General features: G+C 64.3%; 1 protein-coding gene across 3 annotated transcripts; it reads right to left on the bottom strand.

Annotated features, from left to right (window-relative positions):
• Positions 1-259: 259 nt before the first annotated feature.
• LOC311511689 (leucine-rich repeat and fibronectin type III domain-containing protein 1-like protein) lies at positions 260-8,913 on the bottom strand. Of its 3 annotated transcripts, XM_084612485.1 has the most exons (7): positions 8,516-8,913; positions 3,861-5,354; positions 2,836-3,383; positions 2,487-2,607; positions 1,425-1,543; positions 756-924; positions 260-471 (listed from the first exon to the last, which is right to left on the bottom strand). In XM_084612485.1, exons 2-7 carry the CDS (start codon positions 5,225-5,227, stop codon positions 327-329), a joined length of 2,469 nt encoding a protein of 822 aa, XP_084468611.1. In that variant the 5' UTR covers positions 5,228-5,354; positions 8,516-8,913; the 3' UTR covers positions 260-326. The 3 variants fall into 3 exon arrangements, 2 of the variants coding, with proteins under 2 accessions (XP_084468611.1, XP_084468612.1); XR_014709315.1 differs by lacking the exons at positions 260-471; positions 2,487-2,607 and having other exon boundaries at positions 823-924; positions 3,083-3,383; XM_084612486.1 differs by lacking the exons at positions 260-471; positions 2,487-2,607 and having other exon boundaries at positions 823-924.
• Between the last annotated feature and the right edge of the window lie 6,332 nt (positions 8,914-15,245).

Genomic DNA, 15,245 nt, shown 5'->3' with positions numbered 1-15,245 from the left:
AGGGCAGTGACACCCCCTCCCCCAGTTCAATCCCCCCTATGCAGCGACCACCCCCAGCTCCTCACTCTGGTGCCCCCCGACACTGACCGTCCCCCAATGCCCCCCAGACAGTGGTCCATCCCCACCCCGCTATAATAACCCCCAGCCCATGACCCTGCCCTGACCACCCCCTTCTGACAGTGAGCCCCAGCCGCCCTAGTGATCCCCCCAGTTCAGCGACAGCTCCCAGCCAGGGCCCACTCGGAGCAGGTGTGTTTATTAGAAAATTACAGACACCATTCGAAAACTGGGGGGGGGGAGGTCATAGAAAACCAGCTGCCGGGGCTTCAGGCAAGAGCAGGGGTTTGCGGGGGGGTTGCGGGAGCTCCCGCCCCAGCACGGGGCGAGTCACGTGAGCCCAGGACAAACCCTGAGCCAGGGCAGGGGTAGGCAGCGCCATCCCCTGGAGAAACGGGGTCCATGGCAAAAGCCCTGAAACAGAGAGAGAGATGGGGTCAGTGCCTGGGGGCTGAGCGCTGAGGGGGGGCAGGGAGGGGCGAAAGGGGGGCAGAAAGGCAGTCGGGCTCTGAAGGGGAGCAGGCCACCCCCCATCTCCTCCCCATCCCTGTGGGTTGTGGCCCTGGAGTCTGGGTCAAAGCAGGGGTCCACAGGGAGGGGAACTGAGTTGCTGGAGATGCCTCCCCCGACCCCGGATCAGGGCCAGGGGGCTCAGGCTCTAGGGAGACGACCCCCCCGGCCTCAGGTCCCGCACTCACCGCCTGTCTGGGCACACCCCCTCACAGGCCCCGCTCCGTGTGGGGGAGGAGCGGGCACTGTCCGGCTCCCAGGGTCCCAGGTGGTCTGGGCTGCTGGGTGAGGGGCGTGAAATGGGAACCCTGGAGGGGCAGGGAGGGGGTTCCCACTGGATCCGGTGACCATGGGGATCTGGAGAGAAGAAGAAGAAGAAAGAAGGTGAGACTGGGCAGAGATGGACCCTCAGGATGTGGGGCAGCGAGGGGGCAGAGAGGGTCTGGGGAGGGGCACAATGGAGCCCCAATGGCCCCAGCAGATCCTGCCACTCCGATCCCCTCAGCCTATGGGTCTGAAACCACCGAATGCAATGGGGCCAGGCTGGGTTCTGAGCTCAGCCTCCCGGGGTCGATCCGGAGTCACCCCCTGACTGCAATGGGGCCAGGCCGGGTTCTGAGTTCAGCCACCCGGGGTCGATCCGGAGTCACCGTGGGCAATCTTGGCACTCACTGCTCAGCTCTTAGGTGCAGGGCAGAGGGTCAGTGTCACGCTTCCAGCTCCCCCCCAACCCCCATTCCTCTGCTTTCCCCCATCACCCTCTGCAGATGAAACAGTAACAGTGCCCCCGGTGGAGACGCTCGGCGCAGCAGCTCCCGGCATCCCCCCGGCCTCCCTGGGTGACGCAGTCCCCACACCTGGGGGCGCCCCTGACAGCTCGGCCACGCTCCAGCTGGGTGAGATGCTCAGATCTTCACATCGGTCCATTTGCCGGCACATCTCCTCTCGCCCACAGGGGGCGCTGCTGCCGGGGGGGCTGCCAAAAAGGGGACAAACACGGCGAGTTGGTTGGGTGCTGGAGCAGTGACGGGACGGGGCCTGCTCGAGCTGCTTGGAACAAGTCTGTCTGTCCAGCCAGCCAGCCAGCCACCCAGCCGTCTGCATTACCCCTCCGTCCATCCATCCACCCATTTGTATTACCCCTCCATCCATCCACCCGTCTGCATTACCCATCCATCCATCCATCCATCCACCCGTCTGCATTACCCATACATACATACATACATCTGTCCACCCAACCTTCCACTCATCTGCATTACCCATCCATCCATCCATCCATCCAATCACCCACACATCTGCATTATCGATGAATCCTTTCCTCTTCCCACCCATCCTCCTGCATTACCCATCCATCCATCTGTCCGTCCATCCACCCATCTGCATTATCCATCCATCCACCTACCCGTCTGCATTACCTGGTCCATCCACTGGTCCATCCATCTGTCCATCCACCCGTCTGCATTACCCATCCTCCCCAAGCACACGCATGATCCACCATCTGTCCATGTTACCCACCCACTCATCTGCATTATGTCTACCCATTTGTCCTTTCACCCAAACTATCCATCCATCCACATTATGTTTCTATCCATCCACGCATGCAGCCACCTGCAGTATGCATCTATCTGCCCCTCTGCTACCTTTCCATCTACCCACCTTTCCATGGACGGCAGGGATCTACCCATCCGTTTACCCAGTCTCCATCCATCCGCCCATCCATCCATCCATCCATCCCCATAGCATCCAGGTGCCTGTTCCCCTCCCTTTTTAACTCTTTACAGACCTCTCCAATCCTTGCTTTCCAAACCCTTTGCTTAGTTTCCATCCCCCAGCCCCTGCCCGGGCCGCGAGGGTCAATGTCGCTCAGAGAGGCCCCAACCCTGGAGAAGGACCCATAGGGAACGCCCCTAGCTAGGCACCTGGGGGGCTGAGCTAGACAGGACCCTCTGGTGGCTCTTGCTGGAGTCTGATATTGTTCTCCTCCAGCTAGGGGAGGGCACTCTCCAGAGTAGCCTGGCTGCAGTGGAAGGCCTCGGTCATCTGGGCGAGGGACGAGGGGAAGAAAGAAACAGGTTCATCCATCAGGAATATGGAGAGCTGCAGGAATGTATGCACAGGCTACCCACGTGGGCATGAGTCATACAGGCATCAAGCATGATGCTTGCAAGGACCACTCATGGAAGATGCATGGAGCGTCCTGCACCATGCGTGACATGAAACCCTGCCTCCTCCAGGCAGATCCTCACCACGCCCGTAAGACCCCGTTACCTTGTTCCTCGGCTCGGCCAGGTGCGGGGCAGTTGGTCTGGAGGTCTAGACTAGTCCTTGACCACTTCCTCCTCCTGGGAGAGGGTGCCTCTCCCACGCCCACCTCTTGGCCACGGGTGGCCAGCCCCTTCTCGCAGTCCTTGCTTGGGGCCACCCCGTTGAGTTCCCTGGCCCTGTCGTCGGCCCGGTCCTGTGCCCAGGAGGCCGGGGGGTGCCCGCCGTTGGTCTGGGAATAGACGTTGCTGACCTGGGCCTTCTTGTTCCCTCCGTGGGCCTTGTAGCGGATCATGAGGATGATGATAAAGAGCAGGACGGAGGCGACGATGATCCCGCCGATGATGATGATCATGGTGCCGCCCAGGAAGTGGGCATGCAGGGAGCGGCACTGCGGGGAGCCGGGCCGGGTGCTGAAGTGGACGCAGCCCACCACCCTGGTGGCCATCAGCGCCGTCGGCCCGTCGTTGTAGACGGCCAGCACACACAGGTCGTAGGCCCGCCCCGCCGCCAGGTCCTTCACCAGGAAGGCCCGGCTGGGTGGGGGGATCATCCTGCGGGGCGGGAAAGGGAGTGGTGAGTGGTGCCTGCAGCCGGGATCCCTGCCCCACCTGGACTTCATGCCCCCCTACTCCACTGCGGCCCTTCCCCCACTTTGCCTCTGCCCCCCGGCCACCCTGCTACCCTCCTCCACCCCCCCACCCCGCCCCATGGCCACCCTGCTACCCTCCCCCGCCCCACAGCTACCCTGCTACCCTCCTCCACGTTGGCTAGCACGGCCCTGCCCCCGGCTAAGAGCCACCCAGATGGAATCCACCCCCCCAAAACCTCCAGCCCAGAGCCAACCAGACAGGACCCTCCAGCCCAGAGCCACCCAGATGGGACCCTCCCAGTCCAGAGCCAGCCGGCAGGATCCACCCCTCTAACCCCACCGGCCCAGAGCCACCCAGGTGAGACCCATTGCCCAACCCAGGCCAGAACCACTCAGACCCCCCCAGCCCGGCACCCCCTGCCCAGCGGCATGGACTCACCTGTATACCAGGGTCTCGTCGGAGGAGCTGTTATACTGGATCTGGTACATGCGGACGCCGGGCCCGGGCCGCGGCGGGACCCAGCGAATGAGGGCGGAGGACGCCGAGAGCTCGGAGGCCAGGACCCCCGCATCCCGCGGGGCGGAGCTCCCGTCGGCGCCCGCCTTGGCCGAAGTGAGGATATCGGAGGGCCCGGGCGCCGGGGGGCGGGTGCCGTTGACGAGCTGGGGCAAGGGGCTGACCCGCAGCTCCACGGAGGCGGTGGCCTCGCCGGCGGCGTTGGAAGCCACGCAGGTGAAGGTGCCGGCGTCCTGGATGGCGGCCACCAGGATCTCCAGGCTGCCGTTCTTGTAGGCCAGCGTCCGGGAGCCGTTGGCCACCAGCTTCCCCTCCGGAGACAGCCAGTGAACCGCCGGCTCGGGGTCGCCCGCCCCGCGGCAGCGCAAGGTGGCCCCCTGGCCCTCTGTCACCGCCAGCCGGCCCGTGTGGCGGGTGATGACGGGCGGCTGGCAGATGAACTCCTCCTCGGGGACGCTCCAGAAGGACTTGCCCAGGAGCTCGGGCGGAGAGGCGCAGGTCTCCAGGTCGTCCTCGCGCGCCAGGCGTCGGAGCCAGAGCAGCTCGCAGTTGCAGTGCAAGGGGTTGCCCCCGAAGCTAAGCACCAGGGAGGAGAGGGGCGAGCCCTTCGACTTGGCGTAGACAGGCAGGCGGAGGAAAAGCGGGTCCGGGGGGATCTTCTTCAGCCGGTTGGAGGTCATGTCCAGCCGGGCCAGCTTGTGCAGGTCGGCGAAGACGCCTTGGGGCACGTGGGCGATGAGGTTGTGGTCCAGGCTGAGGGAGTTGACGTTGCTAAGGCGACGGATGGTCTCCCAGGGCAGCCGGGCCAGGTTGTTGTAGGACAGGTCCAGGTCCTCCAGGGTGCCGGCGAAGTCGTCGAAGGCGCCGGGCGCCACGGCCTGCAGCTGGTTGTTGCCCAGAATGAGGTGGCGCAGGTTGGGCAAGCCCCGGAGCTGCTGGGCCCCGATGGCCGGCAGGCGGTTGCCGTCCAGGTGGAGGGCCCGCAGGCCGCGCAGGTCGGCGAAGGCGAAGGGCACCAGCTGGCGGATGGCGTTGCGGGAGAGGGTCAGGTGCACCAGCCGCGTCATGTTGGCGAAGTCCCGGCGCCGCACGGCTGCGATGAAGTTGTCCGTCAGCCGCAGCTCGGCCGTGCGCCGGTCGAGGAGCCCGGGCACGAAGAGCAGCCCGGCACGGGCGCACAGGACGGCCAGCGAGGGGGACAGGTTCTGGCACGCGCAGCGGGGGGGGCACAGCTGGGCGCGGGAGGGGCCCAGGCAGAGGGCCAGGGCGTAGAGCAGCAGGCGCTCCATGGTGCCGTCAGGGGGCCCGGCTGCAGGGACAGAGGGAGCGAGACGGGCCAGGTGACAGCGAAGCCTTTCTTACCCGGGACTGCGTCCTCCTTCACCAGCAGGGGGCAGCCTGCACCACACCCAGCTCCTGGAGGGGAAGTGGGGTCCAGTGGTGAGAACAGGGGGGGCTGGGAGCCAGGACTCCTGGGTTCTATCCCTGGCTCTGGGAGGGGAGTGGGGGCTAGTGGTGAGAGCAGGGGGGCTGGACTCCTGGGTTCCATGCCCCATTTTAGAACTGACTCACTGCGTGGCTTTGGGCTATTAACCTGCCCTTTCTGTGCCTCAGTTACCTACCCTATAAAATGGGCCAAGTAACCCTTTATCCACAGATCCTCCCCTTTAAGCCCAGGGGCACACACTCTGGGAAGGGGTGTGTGTTGGGGGAGGCAGAGTTGGGGAGCCCGGGGCTGGGCTGGCAGGGGGCTGCGGGTCGGGAGTGAGGGGCACGGGCAGAGCTGCGGGGGAAGGGGGAGGGAGTCCGGGGCTGGGCTGGCAGGGGGCTGCAGGTCGGGAGTGAGGGGCACGGGCAGAGCTGCGGGGGGGACGGGAGCCCAGGGCAGAGCTCGGGGGGAGTGTGAGCCCGGGGCTGGGCTGGCAGGGGGCTGCGGGTCGGGAGTGAGGGGCACGGGCAGAGCTGCGGGGGGAGGGAGCCCGGGGCTGGGCTGGCAGGGGGCTGTGGGTCGGGAGTGAGGGGAGCCCGGGGCTCTGAGCCAGTCTCCTGCCTCTGGTCTGTCCTGTGTCCCCCACCTGCTTTGCAGCAGGAACCTGCAGCTTTGTTTGGATTCTCAGCTCGCCCCCACTCGCCTGCTGGGTTTAATTGGGGAATCCAAGGCTATCATGACACACACAGGGCTGAGCAAGCTGATTAGCCTCCTGACAACGCCCCCAACCCCCACCCCTGCAGCCCACATAGGGGAAGGCAGGGGCAGGGTCTGCCAGGGACAACCCCCCCCCGCCCCCCCAGCACAGAGCCGTACCGGGTTCAAAGGGGGCTTTGATCAGATCTCACCCAGCATTGTAGGCGTGGGCGGGACGCCAGCATGGCTGACCCGCGTCAGCTGGGATGGCTGGCTGGGTCCTTCGCAGTGGGGGGGCGGGGGGGGGCTGTATCTCACGCCCCATTTCACAGATGGGGAAACTGAGGCATCATCCAGCATCCAGCCAGGAATGGAACCCAGGAGTCCTAATTCCCAGGCCATGCCGCATCTGTCACCCCTTGGTAATACTCCCTTCTGCGGCTGGGAACAGAACCCAGGAGTCCTGACACCCTTTCCCTGCTCTTGCATCTCAGTGATACTTCTTCGTTCACACCGATGCCCCTCAATCCCAACCCACAGCCCCCAGGTATCCCAGCCCTGGGCTCTGCCCCACAGCTCTACCAATGACCCTCGATCCCAGCCCGTAGCCCCCAGGTATCCTGGCCTTGGGCTCCCTGATTCCCAGGAGCTCCTCTAACCTCATATCTGACCCCTTTGGAATCTGGGTTGGGTTCCTGTCCCAAGATCCCAGCTGGCCCCTCATCAGTCCAGTTGTGGGGCCGACTCGGACCCAGATGGGTTTTGATGTTCTGGTTCTGGGGGAAATCTTGTGCTTTTGGCCCAGGACGCTGGGAGTCTTGCCTGTTGGAAGGCAACACAAACCCCATCGGAACCGGCCCCGAAAGCTGGGCCCCACCGGATCAGACCCTCAACGACAGCCTGAAGCCACCGCAGCTCCCAGCGGCACCTCCTGGGCCCAGCTGGGGGTGGGGGGCTCCCAGCTGCGTCTCCACTCGGGTAGCTCTCTCTGGCCCATGGGCCCATCTAACCCGGTATCCCGCCTCTCCGTCACAGATCAGACCTCTGGGCCCGGCTGTCCTGCCCAGGTATGGTGACCTCTCCCCGGCAGCTCTGGTGCCCCTCCCCCCCCCCCGGCCCCTGAATGATGCCTCTGGTGGTGGGATGTGACCAGGCCGCTGCCCCTCCCCCCACCCCTTGCCCCAATGTGCCCCGCCCCCAAACACCCTCAGGGCCTACTGCCCCCCACACCTGCCAATGCCCCAAAACCCATATGCCCCCCAACACATGCTCTATGCCCCCTAAACACCCCCATGCCCCTTTCACTCCCCAACATACCATCTACTGCCCCAATACAGCCCCCCCTACAAGCCCACTGTCACCCCCTCGTGCCCTCTAGCACCCCCTGCCCTGACAGCCTCCCTCCCTCATGCCCTCCACCCCCACACACACCTCTGACAGCCCCTTCCAGCTGCCTTGCCCCAACACACTTCTCCCACCCCCCATGCTCGGTGGGGGGGGATTCGTGGCGGGAGCTGGTTAGGCCGCGCGACCCCTGTTCATAGACACACCCTGCCCCCTATGTATGGGGAGGATTCGGAGCCGGCTGTACAGGGATCTCTGGCCCTGGGCGGTGGGGATTTAACTCCTGGCCTGTGCCCCCCCCCCCCCACCAACTCCCCACCGGAGGGGAGGAAGCATCAGTGAGTCCCAATGCAATGCACCCCTCCCACTGCCAGGATAGATCCTCAGCTTCACCCCCTCAGGGCAGTGGGGCAAATCAGGCATGACCCACATGTGCTCTGCAGGATGCCCCCCGAGCCCCACGGAATTATGGGTAATGGGGGGTCCAGACTACACCCTCCCCCCCTCAAGTCTCTGCTGGGGATGGACAAACCGTGAAATCAATGAGCCCCAGGCGGGATGTGGGGGAGATTCGCAGCTGGGGGGGGGGGGAATGTGCGGCCAGACTGGCCCTTCCTCCTGCCAGGGCGAGCCCCTCCCCCACCATCAGGCCATGCTGCTGCCCCAGTTCGGCCGCCAAAGTGGGGTCCGGGGTGGAATGACAGGCTTGTGATTTTAGTTGAATTTTGCAACGATAGTGGAGGGGGAACCATGGCAGGACAGTTCCCCACCCCCTTCACCCCCAATGTTCCCTCAGCACTAGCCTCTCCATGCTGCCCACCCGCCACAAGACAACCGTGCCCTGACGCCTGGGGGTGGCTCCCCCTCCCCAGAGGAGGTCGCTCTCATCCACAGACATCTCCCGCCACCTTTGCCCCAGTCAAAACCCTGTGGCGGTGAGTTCCGCAGGCTAACGACAAGAGGACAAGCACCCAGCTGACTCCTCGTGCCCCTGTCCAACATCTCCCTGAGATGGCCTTGCCTCCTCCCCACCACGTCCCATCAGCCCTGCCCCCACCCAGCGATGGCAGCCCCGGCAAGTCACAGCCAAAGGGAGGGGCCCACCTACCTCACGCTTCGGTTCCAGCGAGCCATAAACCTTCAGGAGCATCCGGCTGGACGGGGGTCTGGGCTCAGGTCGGGGTGGGGGTGCCAAGCTGGCTAACGCCAGGGCTCAGCCATCCTTGCTGGCTCCGATCTCCCAGCTTGAGGGTCCTGAGTCTGAGCCCGAGCCTGGATGGCTAAGGCAAATCCTCCCCAAAAAATATTGAGGGGATCTGAGTGCCAGGAGCTCTCCCCTCCAGCTGCTGCTGTGGTGAACCCCAGCAGCACCCCAAGAACCAGCGCCTCGCTGCTCCCTATCCGGGTCTCGCCCCAGGCTTTCCTCCGTAGCTGGGAAGTGGGGCGGGGGGAGGGCGGGCTGTAAAATATCCAGCCTGGATTTGAGGTCAGAGGGGGTGAGTGTCGATGCAGTGCTGGGGGGGGGGTGCAAGGCAATGTGGAGGGTCAGACAATGCGGGGGGGGGTAGCTGCGTCTCCCCAGAGCCAGGACACCTGAGACACCCCAGGGTTTTAGCTCGCTGCTGATACAGGAAGTAGAGGGGGCTGCCCCCTCTGACTGACCCCAAAGCAGCGTCTGGCGCCGGGAAGGGGGGTCGTTCAGGAGCGGGGGGGGGGGGGCCTCAGGTACCGATTCTGGACCCGCCCCGGGTCCCAATTCTGCCCCCGGGGAGGGCACGCTCAGGATCGGGCCAAAACTCCCTGGGACGGGGAGGGGGGTGCCAGACCCCTCCCCGCTTGGGGTTGAAGGTCCAGGTGGCGAAAGCAAACCCCCAGCTCGGGAATCCAGGCTGGGCTGGTACCCGGCGCCGGGATGCAGCTCGGGGCCGGTTGCCCGGGCGCTGGTTGCCGGGATACAGCCGGATGCTGGTTGCCGGGATACCGCTGGACCGGGCAGCCCCCCACCCCCGGCCCTCTCGGCTGCCCGGGGGCCGGTGCCGGGAGCCGCGCGGGGCGGTGGCTGGCGGGTCCCTGCAGCCCAGCACGGCCGCTCGCCCAGGCTGGGAGCGGCCCCCGGGCCTCATGAATATGCAAAGCAGGGGGCAGGGCCCACACAGCCCCGCTGTTAAAGGCACAGCGTCCCCTTCCGTCAGCGCCGGCTCCCCTCGCCCCTTGCATCTCGCCAGCGCCCAGCAACCAGCCCCCTCTGCTGCTGCATCCCCGTGACCAGCGCCGGGCAACCAGCCCCCTGCGGCTGCATCCCCGTGACCAGCGCCGGGCAACCAGTGCCTGGCAACCAGCCCCCTGCTGCTGCATCCCCGTGACCAGCGCCGGGCAACCAGCCCCCTGCGGCTGCATCCCCGTGACCAGCGCCGGGCAACCAGTGCCGGGCAACCAGCCCCCTGCTGCTGCATCCCCGTGACCAGTGCCGGGCAACCAGTGCCTGGCAACCAGCCCCCTGCTGCTGCATCCCCGTGACCAGTGCCGGGCAACCAGTGCCTGGCAACCAGCCCCCTGCTGCTGCATCCCCATGACAGTGCTGGGCAACCAGCCCCCTGCTGCTGCATCCCCGTGACCAGTGCCGGGCAACCAGTGCCTGACAACCAGCCCCCTCTGCGGCTGCATCCCCGTGACCAGTGCCGGCCAACCAGTGCCTGGCAACCAGCCCCCTGCTGCTGCATCCCCATGACAGTGCTGGGCAACCAGTGCCTGGCAACCAGCCCCCTGCTGCTGCATCCCCGTGACCAGCGCCAGGCAACCAGTGCCTGGCAACCAGCCCCCTGCTGCTGCATCCCTGTGACCAGTGCCGGGCAACCAGTGCCTGGCAACCAGCCCCCTGCTGCTGCATCCCCATGACAGTGCTGGGCAACCAGCCCCCTGCTGCTGCATCCCCGTGACCAGTGCCGGGCAACCAGTGCCTGGCAACCAGCCCCCTGCTCCTGCATCCCCGTGACCAGTGCCGGGCAACCAGTGCCTGGCAACCAGCCCCCTCTGCTGCTGCATCCCCGTGACCAGCGCCGGGCAAGCAGTGCCGGCAACCAGCCCCCTGCGGCTGCATCCCCGTGACCAGTGCTGGGCAACCAGTGCCTGGCAACCAGCCCCCTGCTGCTGCATCCCCGTGACCAGTGCCGGCCAACCAGTGCCTGGCAACCAGCCCCCTGCTGCTGCATCCCCATGACAGTGCTGGGCAACCAGTGCCTGGCAACCAGCCCCCTGCTGCTGCATCCCCGTGACCAGCGCCAGGCAACCAGTGCCTGGCAACCAGCCCCCTGCTGCTGCATCCCTGTGACCAGTGCCGGGCAACCAGTGCCTGGCAACCAGCCCCCTGCTGCTGCATCCCCATGACAGTGCTGGGCAACCAGCCCCCTGCTGCTGCATCCCCGTGACCAGTGCCGGGCAACCAGTGCCTGGCAACCAGCCCCCTGCTCCTGCATCCCCGTGACCAGTGCCGGGCAACCAGTGCCTGGCAACCAGCCCCCTCTGCTGCTGCATCCCCGTGACCAGCGCCGGGCAAGCAGTGCCGGCAACCAGCCCCCTGCGGCTGCATCCCCGTGACCAGTGCTGGGCAACCAGTGCCTGGCAACCAGCCCCCTGCTGCTGCATCCCCGTGACCAGTGCCGGGCAACCAGTGCCTGGCAACCAGCCCCCTGCGGCTGCATCCCCGTGACCAGTGCCGGGCAACCAGTGCCTGGCAACCAGCCCCCTGCTGCTGTATCCTTGTGACCAGTGCCGGGCAACCAGTGCCGGGCAACCAGCCCCCTGCGGCTGCATCCCCGTGACCAGTGCCGGGCAACCAGTGCCTGGCAACCAGCCCCCTGCGGCTGCATCCCCGTGACCAGTGCCGGGCAACCAGTGCCTGGCAACCAGCCCCCTGCGGCTGCATCCCCGTGACCAGTGCCGGGCAACCAGTGCCTGGCAACCAGCCCCCTGCTGCTGCATCCCCGTGACCAGTGCCGGGCAACCAGCACCCAGCAACCAGCCCCCTGCTGTACCACCTGACCAGCACCCAGAAAAACAACTCCCACCCCCTAGAACAGAGGTTCTCATTCGTGAGGCGAATGTGTCGGACTTTGCAGGGGGGCCCGGCCAGCCTGCGGATGGTTCGGTGGCTGCGGTAGAAGGGGCCCAAGTGCCAGGTGGCAATGCCACTCCTCCGGGCTGGCCTGGCTGCCCCTGCCGCCTAGGTCGACCCTGCCCAGTGCTAGAGCAGCAGCCCCCTGCTCCCGGCGATGGCACAGAGCCACACCCGGGGGCCATTTTGCTGAGGCATTTGCAGCTCCCCCCCTTCCCCTAACGCCCAGCTGGGCAGGGGCAGCGTCCCAGTGAAACATCCTGGAGGGAAATGCCACTCGTGCAGCTCGCACCCCTGGGGGAGCCCCTCACCCCATAGCAACCCACAGAGGGGAGGGGGCTGAAGCGGGCAACACCCTCTCCCCTCCTGGGGGGCACACCTCACCCCCAAGGGGGACAGGACAGCAGGGTGCTGGGGGCAGGGAGCAGCTAAACCCCCGATTCTCTTCCACCCCTGTAAGCTGGGAACTGCTCAAAACGCTGACAAGAAGGGTCTGGACTAGAGGGGTGGGGGCTCAGCAGGGGGCACTGGGCTGTGGGGAGCAGGGTGGGGGCTCGGCAGGGGGCACTGTGCTGCAGGACAGGCCACCCCCCCCGCCCCCGACACACACTCTAACTAGTAGACCCCACTACTAACAGAGACAGGGGCAGGTGCTGGGGGGCCTCCAGCCATCTAAGCAGGGCTTTACAATGCCCTTCCAACCCCCCCACGCAGCCGGGGTGGGGCACGGAGGGGGAATGGCCGCAAGCAGAGTGGGGGCTGGAGATGCACCAATTGCAGGATATCTCTGGAGATGAGGGGATACCAGGGCTGGGCTAGCAGAGGGCTGTGGGTCGGGATTGAGGGGCATCGCCAGAGATGAGGGTGGTGGGGAGCCCCCCCCCAAACCCCGGAAACCCAAGCCCCTGGGGGATCCAGAAACTGAAACGTTCCTCCAAGCAACACAAAGGCGGGGGAGGTGGGGGAAAGTAGCCCCTTCCCCGGGAGCATCGGGGCCGCCCCGCCCCAGGCACCAGGTGGATTGGAGGTGGGGGGGGCGCTGAGCTGAGCGCAGATGGGCCCCGTGGGTCAGCCCCCGGCTGACAGGGACGGGGCGGGACGCTGGGCTAGATGGGCCTGCCGGTCCGATCTGGGATGGGGAAGAGAAAGAGATGGCAACGTGTCTGTGTCACACAGACAGCGGCTTCCCCCACCTGCCCCGGTCCCTGGTGCTGGGGTCTGGGCCCTCGCTCCCCTCGCGCCTGCCCGGCACAGCTGAGCCAGCCCCATGAGCCAGCCCCATGGCGACCCTGCTAGCCAGCGGCTGAGGGGAGCTGGGTCTCTCTGGCCCATCTAGTCCTTCAGCCGCTGCTGATTGGAGCCTTGTAAGCCTCGGGTGGGTCGCTACCATTGGCTGGGTTTTGCAGCCAGAGGGGACAAGGGGTCACGGCAAAATCAGAGGCTATGGCAGAGCCAGTGGCGAGCTGGAGCCGGTTGTTAAATTTTGAAGCTGGTTTAGGACCGGTTGTTAAAGGACCCTCCTGTTCGTCCCGCCTGAGCTCTCGGCTGGGGAGGCTCCCCTGAGAATTTCTACTCACCCGGTAGCCCTGCGGACTGTCACTTCGGCAGCGGGCCCCTCACTCACATCCTGACTCCCAGCCCCCCGGCTCTAACCACTAGACTCCACTTCCCTCCCAGAGCAGGGGACAGAACCCAGGAGTCCTGACTGCCAGCCCCCCCGGCTCTAGCCTCTAGACCCCACTCCTCTCCCACAGCCAGTATGGAACCCAGGCACCCTGACTCCCAGTCTTCCCCCCCCCCATCCCCAACCACTAGACCCCACTGCCCTCCCGGTGCCAGGGATGGAACCCAGGAGTCCTTCTAGTGTGCCAGCTTTGATGGGTCTTCCCCTCTCAGCCATTCCCACGCCCGGCTGCTCAAAGGACGGAACAGCACTAGCTCCAGAGAGAGAGATTCTCCACCCAGGCCCCGCGCCCCCAGCAAACCTCACCCTCATGCCTCGCACAGCAGAGTTTCGCCCCAGGCCGCGAGTTTCCCCTTTCAACTAAAAAAACCCACAACAACCAAGGCCGCCTGGAAAGCAAAGGTCTGGCCGTGTTCTCGGCAGGGCTGGGGGCACAGCCAACCCCAGGTGGAAACAGAGCCCAACCCGGAAACAGTTGCCGATTTCCTTGCAGGGTTGGTGTGGCTTTCCAGGCTCTGTGGAATGCAAAAGCTGGTCTCCTCCAGCAGCAGAAGTTGGCCCAGTAAAGGCCACTCCTCGTCGCTGGGTGTCCGCTCCTTGGTGGCGCCGTGTCTGAGCTGGAAGCAGGGAGAAGGAGCTGGCGGGAGGGTGAGTTGTTCCAGAGATATCCCATGCGGATCCCAGCGCAGATCCAGATTTAGTCAGACACCACCCAGTTAGCTGCACCCACTGGCCGATTGCGAAGCAAAAGCGACACCGCGTGATGTCGCTCGCCAGTGGAACTCACCGCTGCAAGGTTCTGAAAGATGGGAGGAAGGGTTGGCCTGGAAGTCTAGACTGGAGCTGGGCGGGAGCTGGGTTTTCCCGTCCAGTGGAAAGTTTTCAATGCAGCAGAAGATTTTGCCAGCCCCTATGTCAAAACCGTTTGCGAACTGAAAACAATGTATTGGGGGCCGACTGTTTCGTTTCAATTCTGACCCTGTCTATTTTAGTCTGATTACTGGTACGGTTTGAAACAAAGTTGTTTCCAGCCGGGAAAGTGGCAATTGGCCCTTTCCCGGGAAACGCTGCAATTTCGATAAACCCTCATTTCCCGACAAAACAAGCAGCTCTAGTTAGGAGATCTCGGGTCTGTTCCTAGAGCTTTGCGTGCCCTTGGGTATGTCACTTCATCTTTCTGGGGCTCCTCTGGAAGACGGGAAACAATCCTTCCCTTGCCTATTTCAGCTGGGGGCACGTTCTGGACGTAAGACGCCGAGGTAGATGGACCCCTGAGGCCACCCGAGGCACTAACAGGGGGTGGAATGAGAAGTGCAGGGAGAGACTGGTGGAGTTGCCAGGGGTCGGTTAGTTACTAGCCATGCCTAGCTGGCCCCCATTACTGTAACGGGGGAAACTGAGGCACAGAGAGGGGGCAGGACTAGCCCAGGGTTGCCCAGCAGCAGAGCCACAAATAGAACCCAAGTTTTAGAGTAGCCGCCGTGTTAGTCTGTATCTGCAAAAAGAAAAGGAGTACTTGTGGCACCTTAGAGACTAACCAATTTATTTGAGCATAAGCTTTCGTGAGCTACAGCTCACTTCATCGGATGCATAGAATTAATAGTGAATGACAGTGACCAGAGGAAAGTGGATAGAGATTTAGGGTTTGTCTACACAGGAAAATTAATCCAGATTAAGGTCGGGTGAGAATTTAAAGCTGATTAACTGTTCCTGATTAACGCCACGGGGAGACGCTCATGTTCCGGTGACAAGGGTGCCTAGTTCCTAGTCATAGTGATTCAAAATAGACAGGGTTTGTCTACACTGGGAAACTGATTCAGATTCTAGGTCAGGAGCGAACATAAAGCAGGACAGTTATTCAGGAATCGCTCCAGCGGCCGAGCCCCCAGGGCGACTGGAGGGGGGTGAATGATGCCTCTTGATTAGGACTGTTTATATTGTGCTTTTTGCCGTGGAAATCGGAAATTTTTTGCCGTGGAAATCGGGTTTCATGTTTCTCTCCGGTTCTCCCCAGAGCCAGCAGCTCAAGCCCCGGTCAGTTCT

This window comes from Lepidochelys olivacea (genome assembly GCF_965140295.1).
Source record: "Lepidochelys olivacea isolate rLepOli2 genome assembly, chromosome: 23".
Taxonomy (NCBI): domain Eukaryota; kingdom Metazoa; phylum Chordata; order Testudines; family Cheloniidae; genus Lepidochelys; species Lepidochelys olivacea.
This window is presented reverse-complemented; position numbering and strand designations above follow the sequence as displayed.

Bases quoted from the DNA above. Each gene is read 5' to 3' on its own strand.
- LOC311511689 (XM_084612485.1), bottom strand. From the start codon at position 5,227: ATGGAGCGCCTGCTGCTCTACGCCCTGGCCCTCTGCCTGGGCCCCTCC. The intron at 1,544-2,486 runs GTGCCTAGCTAG...CCTTTTTGGCAG, and splicing joins TGTCTAGCTCAGCCCCCCAG to CCCCCCCGGCAGCAGCGCCC. The intron at 925-1,424 runs GTGTGGGGACTG...TCTTCTCTCCAG, and splicing joins GCTGTCAGGGGCGCCCCCAG to ATCCCCATGGTCACCGGATC.